At 27.5% G+C, this 21,872-nt stretch overlaps 1 protein-coding gene across 1 annotated transcript in view; it reads left to right on the top strand.

Annotated features, from left to right (window-relative positions):
* LOC113388436 (mediator of RNA polymerase II transcription subunit 12-like) overlaps nt 1-21,872 on the top strand; it is a 284,310-nt gene that overhangs the window by 211,101 nt on the left and 51,337 nt on the right. Inside the window, exon 4 of the mRNA XM_026625813.1 lies at nt 1,998-2,250. Coding sequence (XP_026481598.1) covers nt 1,998-2,250 — 253 coding nt within the window. The remainder of the gene's footprint in view (nt 1-1,997; nt 2,251-21,872) is intronic.

Raw genomic sequence — 21,872 nt, forward strand, 5'->3', positions numbered from 1 at the left:
AAGTGTCCCAGAATGTTTTAGAGCACCCCAGAATGTTTTTAGGTGTTTCAGAATGTTTTTAGGTGTCTCAGAATGTTCTGGATTGTCTCTGGATGTTTTCATGTTCTGGAGTGTCTCAGGATGTTCTGGAATGTGTGAGAATGTTTTGGAGTGTCTGAGAACGTTGTGGACTCTTTCACAACTTTTTGGTGTCTCTCAGAACTTTTTGGAGTCTCTCAGAACTTTTTGGAGTCTCTCAGAACGTTGTGGAGTCTTTCAGAATGTTTTGGAGGCTCTCAGAACGTTGTGGGGTCTTTGAGAACGTTTTGGAGTCTTTGAGAACGTTTTGGAGTCTCTCAGAATGTTTTGGAGGCTCTCAGAACGTTTTGGAGTCTCTCAGAACGTTTTAGAGTCTCTCAGAATGTTTTGGAGTCTCTCAGAACGTTTTGGAGTCTCTCAGAACGTTTTGGAGTCTCTCAGATCGTTTTGGAGTCTCTCGGAGTCTCTCAGATCGTTTTGGAGTCTCTCGGAGTCTCTCAGATCGTTTTGGAGTCTTTCGGAGTCTCTCGGAGTCTCTCAGATCGTTTTGGAGTCTTTCGGAGTCTCTCAGAACGTCTTAGAATCTCTCGAAGTCTCTCAGAACGTTTTGGAGTCTCTCGGCTTCTCCCAGGACGTTTTGGAGTCTCTTGGAGTCTATCAGAACATTTTGGAGTCTCTTGGAGTATATCAGAACATTTTGGAGTCTTTTAGAGTCTCTCTGAACGTTTTGGGGTCTCTTAGAACTTTATGGAGTCTCTTAGAACTTTGTGGAGTCTCTGAGAACTTTGTGGAGTCTCTGAGAACTTTGTGGAGTCTCTGAGAACTTTGTGGAGTCTCTGAGAACTTTGTGGAGTCTCTGAGAACTTTGTGGAGTCTCTGAGAACTTTGTGGAGTCTCTGAGAACTTTGTGGAGTCTCTGAGAACTTTGTGGAGTCTCTGAGAACGTTGTGGAGTTTCTCTGAACTTTGTGGAGTTGTCTGAGAGTCTTGCAAGTTGTCTGAGAGTCTTGCAAGTTGTCTGAGAGTCTTGCAAGTTGTCTGAGTGTCTTGCAAGTTGTCTGAGAGTCTTGCAGCTCGTCTGAGAGCTTTGCAGCTCGTCTGAGAGCTTTGCTAGTCGTCTGAGAATGTTGCAAGTCATCTGAGAGAGACTTTAGTCGTCTGAGAGAGACTTTAGTCGTCTGAGAGAGTGTTGCAAGTCGTCTGAGAGTGACTTTAGTCGTCTGAGAGAGTACTTTTAGTCGTCTGAGAGAGACTTTAGTTGTCTTAGAGTGTCTTTAGTTGTCTTAGAGTGTCTTTAGTCGTCTGAGAGTGTCTTTAGTCGTCTGAGAGTGTCTTTAGTCGTCTGAGAGTGCCTTTAGTCGTCTGAGAGAGTCTTTAGTTGTCTAAGAGTGTTGCAAATTGTCTGAGAGTGTCTCAAATTGTCCGAGAGTGTCTCAAGTCGTCTGAGAGTGTCTCAACTTGTCTGAGAGTGTCGCAACTTGTCTGAGAGTGTTGCAAGTCGTCTGAGAGAGTGTTGCAAGTCGTCTGGGAGTGCCTTTAGTCGTCTGAGAGTGCATTTAGTCGTCTGAGAATGCCTTTAGTCATCTGAGAGAGTCTTTAGTTGTCTAAGAGTGTTGCAAATTGTCTGAGAGTGTTGTAAATTTTGTGAAAATAATCATTGATGCAATATATTACTATTGCTTGCTAACCTTGCTTACTAACCTTACTTTATAAAAACAATATTAGTCGACAAAAAATCAATTCCTAACATACCCCTGCATATTTTTACTTCAATATCTCTAAATCTTACTTTATCATTTTTTTCCTTTTGGAAATGTTGCAAGTCGTCTGAAAATGTCGTAGATTTTAAAAAAATGTCGTAAATTTTGAGAAAATGAAGTAGATTTTGAAAAAAAAAATTGATTCCTACCCCATCTTATATCTATTCCAATACCACCAAATTTAACTTTATAATTTTTTACATAACTTTTATACCCCAAGGTAATCTCCATCGAATGTCCAACTGCCCTAGTTTGGTGTGGCATCGGAGAACCAAAAACCAACTCCATTCTACACGGAAGCCCATTGGACATACTACCAGTCAGTCCTTCTCTATTACCGATGCCTACAAAGACACCAATAAGCAATGCCAGTCTACGACAAACTTTAAGACAAGCCGAAGAGGCAATCAGGCAAAGATCCAGGCAAGCGGAAGGTCGATGGTGCTCTGACAAATGGCAGACTAGTTCTGCAGGTAAGCAGACAGGTATAATATCAACGAAAGAATAAGTTTTAAAGCTTGATAAGTAATATTTGAGTTGGTGGTGCAGGTTGTGGTAGTTAGGATTAGTAATATATAGAATATCTTTGGTAGTTTTAGAATTGATAGGTGTACGTCTTGTGTACTAAATATACAAAATACTCTCACTTTTTACTGATTGATGAGAGTGTTGTTTTATTTTTTTGTATATGTTAGTACTGCACCTCGCTTTGATATATATTAGGTTGTCAAATATCTCCCTTCCGCTTTTTTGCTATTGGTTTATAATACAAAAAGGCGGAAGGGAGATATTTGACAACCTAATATATTTAGATTTTTTTTTTTTATATTTCACATTTGCTTTTATATTTCACATTTTATATTTTTATATTTACATTTTATTTATTCACAATTGAATTTCCATTACATTACATTTTATTTTATATTTACATTTTACATTTTTGTTTACATTTCTATTTCTGATTATTTTTAATTATTTTTTACATTTTCATGTACATTTACATTTTTACTATACATTTTCATTTTACATTTTTATTTTAATTTACGATACATATTCTAATTTGTGTTTTTATTTACATTTATATTTTTATTTTACATGTTTTTTTACGTTTTTGTTATTCATTTTTATTTTATATTTCAGTTGAAATTTTTATTCTACATTTTACATTTTAATTTTTAATATGTTTTTAATTTACATGTTTATTTTACGTTTTTATTTCCATTTTTATTTTTACATTTTACATCCCATTTCAACGTAGATTTTAATTTACATTTTTCTTTTACTTTTTTATTTATATTTGAATTTACATTTCACCTTAGAGTTTATTTTACATTTCAGTTTACATTTTTCTTTCACATTTTACATTTTACTTTACATTTTTATTTATATTTGACTTTATACAGTTTAATTTACATTTCACCTTACATTTTTATCCACATGCTTATTTTAAATTTTTATTTACATTTTACATTTTAGTTCACGTTTATTTTACATTTTACATTTTACATTTACATTTACATTACATTTCACATTTTAATTTATATTTTACATTTTAATTTACAGTTTAATTTGCAACTTAATTAACATTTTACCTTACATTTTTAAATATATTTTATATTTTAATTTACATTTTAGTTTACATTTTTATTTACATTTCACATTTTGATTTACATTTTCTATTTTATTTTAAATTTTTTATTTCACATTTTATTTCGGATTTTAATTAACATTTTACATTGTAATTTAAATTTCACTTTTTAATTTACGTTACACATGTTTTTTCTATTTAAATTTAAATTACACATTTCAATTTGCATTTTTATTTACATTTATATTTTTATTTTACATGTTTATTTACATTTCAGTTGACATTTTTGTTTTACGTTTTACTTTTATATTTACATTTCACATTTTAATTCACATTTCAGATTTTAATTTTAAATTACATTTTTATTTTATATTTTATATTTTTTTACATTTTACATCGCATTTTAATTTTTGTTATACATTTTTATTTTAAATGTTTATTTACATTTTTGTTTTACATTTTACATTTTTATTTACATTTCACATTTCACATTTTAATTTAAAATTACATTTTTATTTCACATTTTACATTTTATGTTTAATTACATATTTTAATTTACATTTTTATTTACATTTCACATTGTAATTTACATTTTAGTAACATTTTACATTTTACATTTTAATTTACATTTTTTACTTTAATTTACTTTACACATATTTAGTTACATTTTATATTTTAATTTACATTTCAATAAAGACACGTCTTTATTTACATTTATGTTTTATAAATCTAGATTTTACATTTTATATATTTAGATTTTACTATTTGTATTTTAATTTAAATTTCACATTTTACATTACTATTAATTTTATATTTTACATTACTTTTCATATTTTATTTTGGATTTTAATTAACATTTTACATTTTAATTTAAATTTTAATTTTAATTAACATTTTACATTTTAATTTAAATGTCACATTTTAATTTACATTACACGCTTTAATTTACATTCTTATTTACATTTACGTTTTCATTTTACATGTTTATTTATATTTTTGTTATACATTTTTATATGCATTTTGATTTTTATTTATTTTTTACATTTTATTTTCATTTTCTATTTTAATTTGAATTTTACATTTCACATTACATTTCACATTTTACTTCAGATTTAACATTTTACATCATATTTTACATTTTAATTTTAATTTACATGTTTATTTAAACTTCAATTTAAATTTCAATTTACATTTCAATTTACATTTTTATTTACATTTTAATTTACATTATAATTCTACATTTTAACATAATTTACATTTTAATTTTAATTTACATTGTACATAATTTTGAATTTACATTTTACATTACAATTTACATTTATTTGAAAAAAAATATAAAATTGATCTAAAAGTGTTCTTAGTAAAGTTTTATTTTAAACTACTAAACCGTAATAACTTGGTTGCCAATCCTATTAATTTATAAATATCAGAATAGTTTTATATTATCATATAGTTGTATAGTAAATGATTTTTTTTATTATTTTATTCAAACCATTGTTAATCACAAAAAATAATGAATAATAAAAAAGATTTTGTTTTAGTCTTAGCATATGTGTAATTATGTTTTTAATCACATTTTTTCTGACTTCAAAATTAATTTATTCAAGGAACCACTACAAGCAAAATTCTCAGCACTTTGGACGCTTTGGATAGACACAATTTTGAAAAAATGGACACTACAAATTCTTTAGACACGCTATATGCAAAAATATTTACACCATTTAAGGATAACACTGAAAATACTTCCAAAGAAAACAGGACGGAATATGTAAGTAACCACTTATTACAAATTAAATATATATATATATATATATATATATATTTATATTATATTTTTTTCACAGAATCCAGAACAAGATTCAGCAGTCGTCTCAATTTTGTGTGAGTGGGCAGTTTCCTGCGAACGATGGGGAGAGCATCGAGCCATGGCTGTTGCTTGGTTGCTCGATAAAAGGCAGAGCGATATTACCCAAAGTGATAATGATAATTATAACAATATGAGTGGTAAGATATAATTATTAACTTTTATTTTTACTTGGATAAAATCACACAGTTTTTAAATCTTCAAAAATTATTTTTCAAATAATGCATTTATTTGGAATGGTAACAAATTAATTGTCTAAAAGTAATCTATACATAATATATTAATATATATATATATATATATATATATATATATATAATATATATATAAATATAAATATATAAATATGTTATATAATATATAATATAATTTATAAAATAACATATTATATATTTATAAGATTGTCAGTATGAAGTTGTTTGAGTTTGAATTTGAATTTGAATTCAACGGCCGTTGGCGCAAACACAAAAGGCATGTGAAGTTGGCGTTGTTTTGGCATTCAAATTAATGGCGCAAAATTCAAATGAAAGTTTGTGAATTTCAGTAATCGGATATTTAAAACTAAATTTCTAAATATTTTGTTTGTTTGTAGAAGCTTGTACTTGATTTCTTATATAATTTCCTACAATTTGTCTCTTTTCTCAAAGTGTAATATGATTAGACTAAAACCTCACTCATTTCTAATTGAAAACTAGTGGGGTGGGTGGCATCGTGCCTTAAGGCAAATTGCTGGAACTTCCCGTACCGTAACGAAATGTTCGAGGAATACTGAATGTTTTCAAATAGATTATTGTAAATATTGTAACATTGTCTAATATTTATAAGAATTATATAAACTGAATTGTAAAGTTGAAATTATTTGTTTAAAGTATATTAGAACTATAGTCAGAATTAAAATTAAAATCTGAATTATTTTCGATATATAAAAAATTAAAAAAAAAAAAAAATTGAAATAAATTTTTTTTTTCAAAATCAATTATTTTGTTAAGACAAGCAGAAAGTTCTTTGAATCATTCAAATCGGACGCTTAGTTCTCTCAAAAACTGCCATTTTTTACATATTTAGCTCCGTATCTTCGAAATGGCTGGGCCTGCCTTTGCCAAAAACTAATAAACACTTCTCCCAATCATTACTAATTGAATGTATTTTAGATCATTCAAATCGGATTTTCCGTTCTCTCAAAATGTCGATTTCTATTTTTTGCACTCTTTGCTCCGTATCCTCGAAACGGCTGGACCTGCCTTTGCCAAAAACTAATCAGCTCTTTTCCCTATCGATAGGAATCGAATGTTTTTTGAACCATTCAAATCGGTTGATCCGTGCGCCCGGAAACGTGACTGGAAATTTGTATCCATACATACATACACACACATACACACACACATACACACACACACATCCATTTTTTCTGAGGAATGCCAAAATGTTCAGAAACCTTCAAAACGTCGGGAAATTTAAAAATTTTCAATTCTGAAGTTAATAAAACACGGCGAAGCGTGAATGGGTACACAGTTACTTTCTTATAGAATGTAAACATTTTGCTTTTTTAATATAAAAATATTAGATTTGTTTTTCAAATTATTTGCGATTTGTTTTTTGTGATTTTTTTTTTATATATCTTCGGTGACCATTTCTATTTTCGAGTGTTATATATTTTATTGTACCGTAAGTCGTTTATCCTTTTCATAAAATTCATAATTTAAGTAAGCTGATTGTTCCAGTCGATTTTATACATTGCACATCTTTTTGAATATATCCATTTATTTTCTATTCCTCAAAATAGATCTTATATTATATACAATAAACTACACCGAAAGGTGCTATACAACCCCCCACCCTCGATATTATTATAGGGGCTATTCAACCCCCCATCCTCAAATTTTATTATATATGTATTTATTATTTTTATTTGTAATCTGTTATATTTTTTCTCTATTTTTAGGTAATTCTGATGACAAAGACTCTGTCAGTTCTGGTGCAGGTGTTCCTGGTGGTGTGCCGATATTCCAATCACTTCTGATGAATTTTCTGGATAATGACGCTCCTATATTAGGTAATAATTATATTTTAAATATTTAAAGTAGAGCGGGGATTTTAAAGGTCCATTAAAAAATAAGTCAAATATTTAGTAGTAATTCACACTATTTTAAAGTAGAGGGCAAATGATGTGTAACCAGCCATCGCTTTAAATTATGCGACGGAGATAAATGACATCATAGTCAATTTTTTATCAAAAGTTTTTTTTCTTTAGGACCCAATTTTTCAGAAAGACCTTTATTCCTCGACAGATCTTACAGAATTTCTTTGTGCACTTATTTTAAATATTTAATTCCACCTCTGTTTTTAAAAATGTAAAACATTTTTAATGATACTATTTTAAAGTAGAGGTCAAAAGATGTGTAACCAGCCATCGCTTTAAATTATGCAACGGAGATAAATGACATCATAGTCAATTTTTTAACAAAATATTATTATTCTTTAGGATCTAATTTTTCAAAAAGACCTTTGTGTTTCGACCGACCTTACAGAATTTCTTTGTACCAATATTTTAAATATTTAATTCCACCTCTGTTTTTAAATATGTAAAACATTTTTAATGATACTATTTTAAAGTAGAGGTCAAAAGATGTGTAACCTACCATTGCTTTAAATTATATGATGGAGATATATGACTTTTGTCAATTTTTTAACAAAATATTATTATTCTTCAGGATCTAATTTTTCAAAAAGACCTTTGTGTTTCGACCGATCTCACAGAATTTCTTTGTACCATTATTCTAAATATTTAATTCCACCTCTGTTTTTAAATATGTAAAACATTTTTAATGATACTATTTTAAAGTAGAGGTCAAAAGATGTGTAACCTACCATCGATGGAGATATATGACTTTTGTCAATTTTTTAACAAAATATTATTCTTTAGAATCTAATTTTTCAAAAAGACCTCTGTGTTTCGGCCGATCTTACAGAATTTCTTTGTACCAATATTTTAAATATTAAATTCCACCTCATTTTTAATGATACTATATTAAAGTAGAGGGCAAAAGATGTGTAACCTACCATCGCTTTAAATTATGCGACGGAGATTTATGACTTTTGTCAATTTTTTAACAAATTATTATTATTAGGATCTAATTTTTCAAAAAGACCTTTGTGTTTCGGCCGATCTTACAGAATTTCTTTGTGCACTTATTTTAAATATTTAATTCCACCTCTGTTTTTAAAAATGTAAAACATTTTTAATGATACTATTTTAAAGTAGAGGTCAAAAGATGTGTAACCAGCCATCGCTTTAAATTATGCAACGGAGATAAATGACATCATAGTCAATTTTTTAACAAAATATTATTATTCTTTAGGATCTAATTTTTCAAAAAGACCTTTGTGTTTTGACTCATCTTACAGAATTTCTTTGTACCATTATTTTAAATATTTAATTCCACCTCTGTTTTTAAATATGTAAAACATTTTTAATGATACTATTTGAAAGTAGAGGTCAAAAGATGTGTAACCTACCATTGCTTTAAATTATATGATGGAGATATATGACTTTTGTCAGTTTTTTAACAAAATGCTATTATTCTTTAGGATCTAATTTTTCAAAAAGACCTTTGTGTTTCGACCGATCTTACAGAATTTCTTTGTACCATTATTTTAAATATTTAATTCCACCTCTGTTTTTAAATATGTAAAACATTTATAATGATACTTTTTTAAAGTAGAGGTCAAAAGATGTGTAACCTTTAAATTTTTCAATGGGGATAAATGACTTTATTATGTATTTTTTAACAAAAGTTTTCCTTTTATTGTGAATTTTTTCTTTAAGACCTTTGTGCCCGACTTGCCCTACAGAATTTCTTTGTGCCATTATTTTAAATATTAAAAAAAAAATGGATTTATATTTTTTTTCCAGAAGACCCTCCGACTGCTGCCAATAGGACCCAATTCACAAATTTAGTCCATTTATTTTCGGAACTCATAAGACACGATGTTTTCTCTCATGACGCTTACATGTGTACTCTTATATCTCGAGGAGATTTATTAACTGGAGGAGTCCAGGTAATGAGATAAAACAAATTTGATTTAAAAGTCATGTAGATGTATTAATTTTTTATTTTTTTATATTAGAATGGAGCAATTAATAATGGATGTGCTCCTGCACCTCATTCTAATAAACCTGCCACGCCAGCCAATCAAAGTTTAGAAGACGATCTTTTTGGAGGAATTGAACTTAAACCAAAATTAGAGGTAAACTTTTGATAAAAGTTATTTATTTTGAAACGTTTTGAAATTTTTAACAGTCTTTTTTTCATTCTTTTAATTTTTTTTTGCTTTTTTCTTGTTTTATTTTTCTATTTAATAAAAGCTTTTAATAAAACTTATATATTTTAACACATTTTGTAATTTTTAACAAATTTCTCATTTTTTTCATTTTTTATTTTTTTTTGTTTTTTTTTTTTAAATTTTTTGTTTCTTGTTGTTTCATTTTTTTTGTTTTGTTTTGTTCCTTTTTTTCTTTATTGTTTTATTCCTTTTTTTTCTTTTAATAAAAGCTCTTAATAAAACTTATATATTTCAACACATTTTGTAATTTTTAACAAATTTATTATTTTGTATTTTTATTTATTTTATTTCTCTTTTTCTTTAGCTTTTTTATTTCATTCATTTTTTTTCCTTTTTTTTCTTTTAGTAAAAGTTTTTAATAACACTTATATGATTTTTAAGAAGTTTTTTTTATTATTATTTATTATTTTTGTTATTTTTTATTTATTTTATTTCTTTTTATATTTTGCTTGTTTATTTCATTCATTTTTTTACTTTTATTAAAATGATATGATGAATTATATGATTTTTAAGAATTTTTTTTATTACTATTTTTTTATTTTTGTTATTTTTTTTTTTTTTACTTTTTTATTTCCTTTTTTAAATTTTTTTTCTTTATCTTTTTCCTTTTTTTTTTAATAAAACATATATTTTTTTTAAAACATTTTGTAACTTTTTACAAATTAGTTTGTTTTTAATTTTTATTTTTATTTATTTTTTGTTTTTTCTTGTTTTATTTTTTTATTTCTTTTTTTTTCTTTTTTCGTTTTTTCCCTTACTTTTCTTTGAGCAAAACTTATATATTTTGAAACATTTTGTAATTTTTAATGTCTTTTTTTGTTTTTTTTTTTTTTATATATTTTTTTTTTTTTTTAAAAGCTCTTAATAAAACTTACACATTTTAAAATATTTTGTATTTTTTTCTTTAATTTTTCTTTATTTCCTCTTTTCCTTTTTTTATTTCTTTCGTTTTGTTTTTTTCCTTTTTTTCTTTTAATAAAACTTATATATTTTAAAACTTTTTGTAATTTTTAACAAATTTGTCTTCGTTTTGTTTTTTTTTATTTATATATATTTTTCTTTTTCATTTTTTATTTTTTTTTTATATATATATATATATACATATACATATATATATATATATATATATATATATATCATTTTTTTATTTTATACTTTATTTTTTTTGTTTTTTTATTTTTTGTTTCTTTTATTTTTTTTATATTCTTGTTTTTTATTTTTTTTCCTTTTTGGTTTTTTTCCTTTTATTTTTTTTCTATTTATTTTTCTTATTTTTTTTTAATTTTTTAATTCTTATTATTTTTTCCCTTTTTTATATTTTTTATTTTTTTTCAAATTTTATTTTTTTTTGTTTTTTGTTTTTTTTTTTAAGTTTTTCCTTTTTATATTTCTTTTATTTTATTTCATTTTTTATTTTTTTAATTTTTTTCCTTTTTTCGCTTTTTTTGTTTTTTTATTTTTTTTTTCCTTTTTTGTTTTTTCCCATTTTTTTCTTTCCTTTTTTTATATTTCTCCTTTTATTTTCCTTCTTATTTTTTAAAAAAAAAATTCTTTTTTTTGTTTGTCAAATATTTGTTTTATGGAATTCGTGTCGTCGACAAAAAAATTATAAGAGAAGCATTTTGAAAGTTTCTAAATGAATAATTTGTACTAAGAACATTCTTATAATTAACATAAAATATTTTACTAATAAATTATTTACTAATAAAAAAAATAGTACTTAAGTTTTAAGTTTGTATTAATATTTCAGGATCATCCGAGAATGGATTATGACGATTCAAAAATTGACGCAGATTTAGATAAATTATTACAACATATCAAAGAAGACCAATCGATGGACGTTGCCGATAGTCCGAAAGATACAGATCATAATAACAGGTAATAATAATAATATATATATATATATATATATATATATATATATATACTAGCAAACCCGGCGAACTCCGTTTCGCCACAAGATTGTTTCGTAAGAAAGATGAAGAAATTTTTGTATGTTTTATATTTGAAAAGGAAAAATTTGATTTTATTACACAACGGTAATGAATTTATTTCGATTACAAAAATGAAGTGTTTTTAAGTTGAACTTCTCTAAGTAAATGAAAGTGAATCCGCAAATTATCCGTTTCATTGAAGTGCTCTTTGGTAAACCACATTTTTTGTTTTTTGGTCTGACGTTAACACAAACAAAGCGGATGGTTTTCCAACTCGTGAATAGGCAACGTATAACTGCCCTTGTAAAGAACAATGATTTTCTAAATAATCTATTTGAAATTTATCCCGCAAACACTAAGCGATTGGCCTTGCGACTTGTTATTGCGAACGCAAGGCGAACTGGAAATTGCAATCGTTTGAAGACAAACGAAAGACCAGTCGGAATCGTTGGTATGTCACCAAATCGCCAGCAATTTTTGATTGAATGATGGAATTCAGTGCGTGTACATCATTATTCTTTGCGGCAAGAATTGTTCGTTGACTTAACCAAGCATAATTCTGATAATCTCACTAATGTCATTACTCGAATTTTTATTTACGGTGCGTGAAGTTCCAGCAATTTGCATTAAGGTACGATGCCATGCACTACTAATTATTATGCACCTTCTATTTATTATTTTCTAGTTACCCTCATATAACTTCCATGGATTCCTCCGAAGGTTGTCCATCGAGACACCTTTTATACACAACACATTTTCCGCTAATTCAAGACGATTCTGGTTCCCAACACGATTGTAATCAGAGGCATATTTTATTATATGGTGTCGGAAAAATTAGAGACGAGGCCAGGCATACTGTTAAGAAAATGGCTAAAGGTAAGAATTTATTTTACTCACATAGGATAAGTTTTAGTAATCGTCCAAAAATCGTCATTGAAAATATTTGCATATCTTCACGTTTCAGAGGTTTCTGAACGTTTTGGTATGCCTCAGAAAAAACGGATGTGTGTGTGTGTGTGCGGATACAATTTTTGGTCCACGTCTTCGGGCGCACGGTTCAACCGATTTCAATGATTCGAAAAACATTCGATTCCTATTGATAAGGAGACGTGCTGATAGATTTTTTTTTCCTTTAATAAGATTCAAATTCATGTTCTATATTATCTCGTTTGCTCGTTAGTAGAATCCTTTCGTATTTCATATGATTTTTTTGAGTTTGCTCATCAGTAGAGTTCCTTTTACATTCTAGATTTTTTTTTTTAAATTGCTAGCAAGTAAAGTATTTCTTTTTCTTCAATAGAGTTTGAGTTTATATTCTAGATTATTTCGTTTGCTCTTTAGTAGAGTCCTCTTTATATTTTCAGATGATACATAGTTTTTTTTTATTGAATCTCATATTTATATACTAGATTATTTTGTTTGCTCGATGGTAGAGTCCTATCCTTGTAATCAAAAATTTAATAGAAGTCTCTTTTCAAATTTTTGTCAACTTTCTGTTTGCTCGTCAGTAGAGTCCCTTTTTGCTTCCTAATATAAATTTCTTCTACACCAATAGAATTCAATTGTATCTTCTAGTTTCTTTCTCTTTTTTGTTAGTAAAGTTCTATTTTTTATTTTTTGTTGAATTTCAGTTTGCTTGTTAGTACAGTCCTTTTTATAATTCATATCTAGTATCAGTTTGTTCGTCAGTAGTGTCCGTTTTAATCTTTTAAGATGCTATTTAATTTAGATTGATATTTTTTGTCTAAAGATCCCAGCTGTATATTGTAGGTATATATTTATATTGCTCGTTAGTAGAGTTCTTTTTTACAAACTAGTGGTTCATGGCATCGTGCCTTAATTCAAATAGAACTTTTCGTACCAAAAAGTGTTTTTTAAAAAACTTTAAAATTTCTTTAAAATAGTGAAATTATTAGTTTTTTTAGAATTTTGGAACTTTTGAAAAAATTTAATTTTTTTGCAAAATTTCATTTTTTATATTTTGGTATTTTCTGAAAAGTCAGTCAGATTTTCTGATAAGCACAGTCTAAGTGACAACTTGGTACAAATGTTTTTGGAAGTGCGTTTAGACTGTGACTATACTGGATCGTTTTTTAGATTTTGTAAAATCGAAACTATTGAAAAATGTAAAAATGCCGCCGAGCAAAGCACAGTCTAAGCGAAAATTTCACACAAAATTATTTGTTAATGCGTTTAGACTGTGACTATACGGGAGCACTTTTTCAATTTTGTGTAAATTAGGCAACTATTTTTTTTTTTAAATTGAATTCGAAATGAAATGACGATTGTTAATGTTCTGAAGATAAATTGATTTATGATTTATGATTTACATTTGATATGCTTAGATAGAACAAGATAGCAAAAATAATGAAAGTTACAGTATTTATAATAATATATTTGAAAACGTTTAAAATTTCTCGAATATTTATGCTAGAAGTTCCAGCAATTTGCCTTAAGGCACGATGCCATACATTATTAGTTTGTTAAATTTCCGTATTGTAATATTTTCGTATTGTAATATTATTACATCTATCTTTTATTCTTTTTAGAAATTTGCAAACTATTCTCGAAGAAATTCTCAATCGACGTGGCCGAAGGTGGAAAAGTGAAAAAACATTCCAGAAATGAATTCAACTTTGAAGCTACGACTCAAAAGTGCCAAAATTTATCATTTTTTGATCAGCATGTCGTCACTTGGCAGTGCTCGCAGACTGTTATGGAAATGCTGAACAGTTTTGCTCAGGGAAATTCAAATTATTTACCTGTGCAGGAACATGTTGCATTTTTGTTCGACTTGATGGAGATGGCTTTGAATATTTATGGACTTATTGATGTCTGCATACAGGTGAGGGAAAAAATATATATGTATATACATATGTATATCTATATAAATCTATCAAACTGAATTATATAATTTCATCTTCCATACATATACTGTTGACTGTATCCTATATTATTTCAATTTCTGGCACATCTCAGCTGCTTTTCCGCAATAATAATGTAGACATTACATTTTTCTTGTTTATAAGAGTGAATTTATTATACATATTCTAATATTGTCTAGGCTCATAAGTGAATTAAAATTTCTGGCAGATGATAGTTCTCATTTGTCAAAATATTTTCAATGCCAAACAATGACATGTCGTTTTTTGCAATTTTTTCCATTTATTTCAACAATATTACTATATTTTTATAATCACATACATCCTAAAAATTTTCCTTAACAATCTTCAGAAAGATTTATCAAAATCAGAATAATCGTTTAGGACATTTCAATATACTTTGAAATTTTCAAAATATCAAAGTTTTCAACAAAATCGAATCTTTTCAAAAATTTTCACCTTTTCAAATATTTAAATTACGAAATAAACCATTCTTTTTTTCAAAAACTTCAACAATTTTGAATATTTAAAAAATTTACGAAATTTTGAAACAATTTCAAATTTTTCCATAAATTATTCAAAACCTCAAGACTTTTAAATTTTTTAAAAAATATCAGAATTTTTTTAAACATAAATTTTTTACAAATATTTTAGAAAATTTTGAAATTTTCAAAAATAACAAAATTTTCAACAAAATCGATTTTTTCCAGAAAATTCTAAATTCTCAAAAAATACAGAAAAACTATATTTTTTCAAAAACTATGAACAATTATGAACATTTATAAAATTTTGAAACAATTTCAAAATTACTAAAAAAAATCAAAATTTTCAATAAAAATTTCAAGATTTAGAAAAATTCAAATGTTTAAAATGTTTCATAATTTTCAAAAAAAATCTAATTTTTTAAAAAAAGTTAAAAAAAACAGCAAATATTCTTTATAATACATTTTTTTACAAAAATTTCATAATATTTTGAAATTTTCAAAAATATCAAAATTTTTAATAAAATTGAACATTTTCAAAAATATCCAGATTCTTAAAAAATTAAGAAAAAAAAATTTTTTTTTCAAAAACTCCAAAAAACTTTGAACATTTACAAATTTTACGAACTTTTGACAAACAATTTAAAAATTACCAAAAAATTTCAAAATTACCAAAAAAATCAAAATTTTTAAGTATTTCAGAATTTCAAATTTATCAATAAAATCTGATATTTTTAAAAATCTTCGAATTTGCAAAAAAAATTAAAAATTAAAAAATTTACAAAATATTGAAAAAGTTTCAAAATTACAAAAAAAAAACAAATATTTTAAACATTTCAGAATTTAAAAAAAAATCAAAATTTTCGGAAAAATGAACAAATTTTTCGTAAACGTCGTCGCGCAATTTATTAAGTACTACATACAGTATACATTTATAATAATTTAACTGTTTGAAAATATTTAAAATAACTGTAATTAATTTTACATTACGGTACGGGAAGTTCCAGCAATTTGCCTTAAGGCACGATATGCACCACTAGTTTAATAATCAACAATAATATATTTTGTATAATAATAATTATACAAAACTTTTTTTCCAGATATTAAAAGAATTACCGGAGGTAGAATCTCAACTTCAGAGCAAAAACTCAGGTCTCGTCCGACAGTACACTACTTCCCTAAGTCTGTACGTCGTCGGCGTTTTGAGAAGATACCAATGCTGCTTACTTTGTAAGTAATAAAAAAAACAATATGCACATACATTCATTTAACTATTCATAATTTAATTTCATTTTCAGTATCCACGGAGCAGACATCAGCAGTCTTCGAAGGCCTGTACAGAGTCGTCAAACCGGTGACGAACTTTTCATTTTTACCGAACGACTGCAGTTCGGCGGAAAGATGCGTCCTGGCACATTTGTACGATTTGTATTCTTCGTGTTCGTTTTTGAAGTCGAAAGTGCATTCCATTGAACCTTTTGCAAATGCTTACCCGAAAATTCGACAAGCTTTGTATGCATCTTTGCAGCCGATGCCTTCGAGCTATGATCTAAATCCGCAGTTTATGATGGACGTATTGACGAATCCTAGGAGAGGAGGTAAGGGATAAAGGATAAATGATATATATGTGTATATATATATATATATATATATATATATATATATATATATATTTCTATATTTCTGTATTTCAAAAAAATTCTAAAAAATCCCTTAACAAACTTCAGAAAGATTTATCTAAATCCGAATAATCGTTTAGTAAGATTATCCTTTCATACACCATTACAGAAGAATTTTATTTATAAGATCTATATATATATATATATATATATATATATATATATTATATATATAAAATTCTTCTGTAATTGTGTATGAAAGGATAATTTTCCTAAACGATTATTCGGTTTTTGATAAATCTTTCTGAAGTTTGTTAAGGGATTTTTTAGGATTTTTTGATTTATAGGAATATAGTTAGATTGGAGATATAAATGGAAAAAATACAAAGAACCGCCTATCATTGCTTGACATTGAAAATATTTGAAGCATTGTTTGACATTAAAAACAAATGATGACTGTCATTTGCCAAACATTTCAATTTACTTATAGACTAAGACAATATTAAAATATAATATATTCATGATTATGAATAAGAAAAATGTAATGTCTACATTATTATTGCCGAAAAGCAGCTGAGATGTGCTAAAAATTAAAATAATATAAGATACAGTCAACAGGCGTCTGACGGTTGAGGAATGTCAGTGAATAATACCCTATATAATTCTAATCGATAGATTATTATTTTTTAACTAATGCAGTCGTGTTTTGCCTTACTTTACTAAATCGCAATACAAAAAAATTTACTTATTGAAAAAATTATTCAGAAGTTCCATATTTTCATATTTTTGACATTGGATACGGATTGTTTACTCAAGTCAATGGAGCGTTTTGGGTCTGAATTTTTTTTGCTGTGCTCCAATTTGTATGAAATTTTGAAATTAGGTTCATCTTATTCTCAAGTTTGAAACTGAAAATAATTTAGACTCCTTTGCCACTTCCCTTTTTTAGAATAACGTCAGACATCAATAAAGGAACTAATTATGAAAAAAAAAAGTTTTATAATGTTTTTCAAAAAAGCAAATACTTTTCAAGTTACTGGCTATTGAAAATTCGTTTTTTTGCGTTTTTATCATTTTTTGGCAAATATCTCCAAAAATATACATTTTAAAGAAAATCATGAAATGAACAAAATTATATCAATTAAAATCTTAATAAATTGGTGTTTTATAACGCGTCCTAGGAATAATATTAAGCTAGATATGAAAGAGCAAAGTCATTTTTTTACTTTGTTCGAAATTTAATTGTTGTGTTTCAGCTGTCTAGCGGGCGAGGTGTTACATTTTATATATTTCATGGGGTTTTATAATGATCAAAATAAGCTTTAAAATGAGTACTGTTATGTTTTGTTTTCATTTAAATCAAATAGTTTTATGAGTGTCATTTCCACCAATATTACAATTAATCGTATTTCATCTACAATTAACTTGATTCAAGAGATTCCAAAATATCACGCAAATTTGAGCACAGTAAAAAAGTTCACACGTTACATCCTTTTTTCCTCTTCATTTATTGCACTAATTTCCTTGATCGTAGATTGAATAGTTCTTATACTAATAGGATTTGACCAATTACACCTAAGTCTGTTTTTTACACGGTCTTTTTGTACACGGTTTGAAAATTGAATATTTTTAATTTTTTTACACGATTTTATTCTATTTAGCACGATTTTATTCCATTTAGCACGATTTGAAATTTTATGTACCTAAATTTTTTTGTCAAATTAAATTTTTGCGAGGTATGTTCATATCACAAAAAAGTATTTATGAAAGAAAAAAAGTCTGAAACCATCGATAGTATCTATAGTTTGCGAACACTAGCTTAAAGATTTAAGTGAATTCCCCTTTAGCGCGTACAAACAATTTTTACTGGTCAAAGCAAATTTGAATAGCACTAATTTAGGGGAATTCCCTTTATGTGCATACAATAAAATTTACTGGTCAGATTTAAGTAATAACCTATTCTTTTCGTTCACAACATAGTTTATTAGTTCCTGAACTTGCCATACATTTAATTTATATTACTTTTAAGATTAGAGTGCATATCTTTTTTATCATTAATTACTATGCTTGTGAAAATAAGCATTATATATTTGATTTAATAAAATAAACATGAATTCTTGTTCTTAAAAATTCTTGGTTTTCACTAATTTTAATAGGTTTTAGAGATTAGGAACAAATCACCCATTTTTGTATAAGATCAATGTCTTTTTTTACACGTTTTTTTCACGGCTTCTTCTGGAACCAATCTACCGTGTAAAAACAGACTTAGGTGTATATTATATATATACATATATAATATATTTTTTTATATCAAAGTCGTTTTTAATTTAGTAACAAAGAGGTGTATGAACTTCTTATAGAAAAAATAATATTTATAAATTAAATCTTATATTCATTCGCATTTCTTATACGCTAACACCTACATCATAGGTTCCTATTCTTATACTTACGTATGCCTATACTTCGCATCCTATACTACACGCCTTACATCTATACCATACGCTATATTCCATCATATACTCTCAAATCCCTACATTGTATACGAATACACCTAACCTATATCTACTATATATCCTATTACCTACAATTTTCCTTACACGCTTCATTAACCCTACCGGGAATCGAACCCGGGTCCGCCGCGTGGCACGCGACGACCTTAACCACTCGGCCACCGTAACGCTACAATCAACCGTCTTATTCCGCGTGTCCTCGCGCCACCTTAGTATTATTTATGTAATTATTTAGAAAATGACCCGCGGAAACAACAGTGCGTCCCATATCATATTATTAACGGGGGTAGCCGATAGGGTAGTGGTTAAGGTGCGCGACTTCCACGCGGAGGTCCCGGGTTCAATTCCCGGTATAGACAATAGATTGGTAGAGATATAATACATAGGGCGTAAGGTAAACCTATAAAATATAGGTGAATATATAAATTAGACAGTAGTATTTATAAGAAGTAAAAGGTCTGTAGGTATATTACAAGTTAATGACGGTGTAGGTATCTCACGGTATGATTGATAATAGATATCTACCTATGATATACAATAATATAGTATAGTAAGATAAGTAATAGGTTATCTATCGTATTATTAGGTTAAGTCTTATAAAGTATTGTAATAAATCTTGAGTACTTTTATATCATAATAAATACTTGTAAGTATTAATGAATACAAATAATACCAGAATAAATATGATTAATGTCATTGAAGAATATAAATTATGTACTCAATGATTCCCTCATACTTGTACAATTTAATGTATAGACTAGCTGTGTATAATAGAGTTAATTATATAAAAGTCAATATATTAGATTTGTGAGTTCTTATCGAAATATATCAATTTTTTGAACCGGATTTTAAATTTTAGCATTCCGGCAAAAAAAATATTAGCACAACACCACTGATATTTTTTTTTAGGAAAATCGAGCAATCCTGGGCCCGACAACTATCAGAGTCCGCCAGCAACCGCTACTCCTTCGTATGCAATGCAATTTTATGTGTCTGCCGAGAAACCGACAACGACAGGCTAAATGATATAGCCATCACCTGCGCCGAATTGACTGCCTGCTGCAACACACTCGCAGCAGAATGGTTGGCCGTGTTAATGGCCTTGTGCTGCTCCGGAACTCATAGCCAGAGCTTTTATATGGATGTCCTAGATCAAGTGGATGTACACGATTTGGGAATACATAATTCGTTGGCTGTTTTCACATGCATTTTAATAGGTAATAATTGTAGAATTTATGTTGAAAGTTTATGTGAATAATAATACAACCGTTTATGCAGAAGGATAAACACAGACTGACTGATTATATATTCTTTAACTAATCACATTCATTACAAAATATTATTAACAATCACTTGTTTTACATAAAACAAAAGACAAACATATATACATAAACATAGTAGACACAGAGCGTTTAGTATCAAACTTCAACAATAATTAGATTTATAACTAGTGGTGTATGGCATCGTGCCTTAAGGTAAATTGCTGGAACTTCCCGTACCGTAATGAAATCTTCGAGAAGTTTTAAACGTTTTCAAATATATTATTACAAATACTGTAACTTTCATTATTTACATTGCTATCTTGTTATGTCTGAACAAATCAAATGTAAATCATAAATCAATATTACATTAACAATCGTCATTTCATTTCGAATCAAATTTCAAAAAAAAAAAATAGTTGCCTAATTTGCACAAAATTGAAAAAGTTTATTTTGTTGAAACAAGCAGAAAGTTCTTTAAGTCATTTAAATCGGACACTTAGTTCTCTCAAAAACTGCCATTTTTTTAACATTTAGCTCTGTATCTCCAAAACCGCTGGGCCTACCTTTTCCAAAAACTAATCAGCACATCTCCCTATCAATAGGAATCGAATGTTTTTTAAACCATTCAAATCGGTTGATCCGTTCCCTCAAAAACTCGCTTTCTATTTTCTGCACTCTTTGCTCCATATCTCCGTAACGGCTGGACCTGCCTTTGCCAAAAACTAATCAGCACGTCTCCCTATCAATAGGAATCGAATGTTTTTTAAACCATTCAAATCGGTTGATCCGTGCGCCCGAAAACGTGGACGATAAAACGCGGACATACAAAACACACACACACACTCACACACACACACACACACACATCCATTTTTTCTGAAGTATGCCAAATGTTCAGAAACCTTCAAAACGTCGAGAAATGTAAAAATTTTTGATTTCGATTTTTGGACGATTACTATAACTTACCCTACGGGAAGTTAATAATATTATTTATAACTAGTGGTGTATGGCATCGTGCCTTAAGGCAAATTGCTGGAACTTTCCGTGCCGTAATGAAATATTCGAGAAATTTTAAACGTTTTCAAATATATGATACAAATATATCATACAAATACTGTAACTTTCATTATTTTTCCTATCTTATTGTTATATCTGAATTAACTCTGTGATAATTTATCTTGAAGTTTCCAGGAAAATTCATATTTGTCATTTCATTTTTAATCAAATTTCAAAAAAAATTTAAAACAAAGCTCAGATCTGCAAGCAAATATCCAATCCTCACCAAATTTTCTTCAGCAATAAAAAATCAAACATCCTATTACAACTTAGTATGTTCATCAAGACCATGTATTCTATAGCCAAAATAATCAAGAAAACATATAATGAGCAAATTGGATTTTCTGGCAAAAACATAAACTTCTTATTCAAGAAATCTCAATTTTTATTTAATATTTACACACAATTGAAAAAGGCTCCCGTATAGTCACAGTCTAAACACACTTGCAAATAATTTTGTGCGTTCTTGACTTAGACGGTGTTTTGTTTCGCGGCATTTTTAACATTTTCAATTAGTTTTCAAAATTGAAAAAGTGCTCCCGTATAATCACAGT

This window comes from Ctenocephalides felis, unplaced genomic scaffold (genome assembly GCF_003426905.1).
Source record: "Ctenocephalides felis isolate EL2017-DRISC unplaced genomic scaffold, ASM342690v1 CF-g0.4_SCAFFOLD_03572, whole genome shotgun sequence".
In the NCBI taxonomy this organism is placed as follows: domain Eukaryota; kingdom Metazoa; phylum Arthropoda; class Insecta; order Siphonaptera; family Pulicidae; genus Ctenocephalides; species Ctenocephalides felis.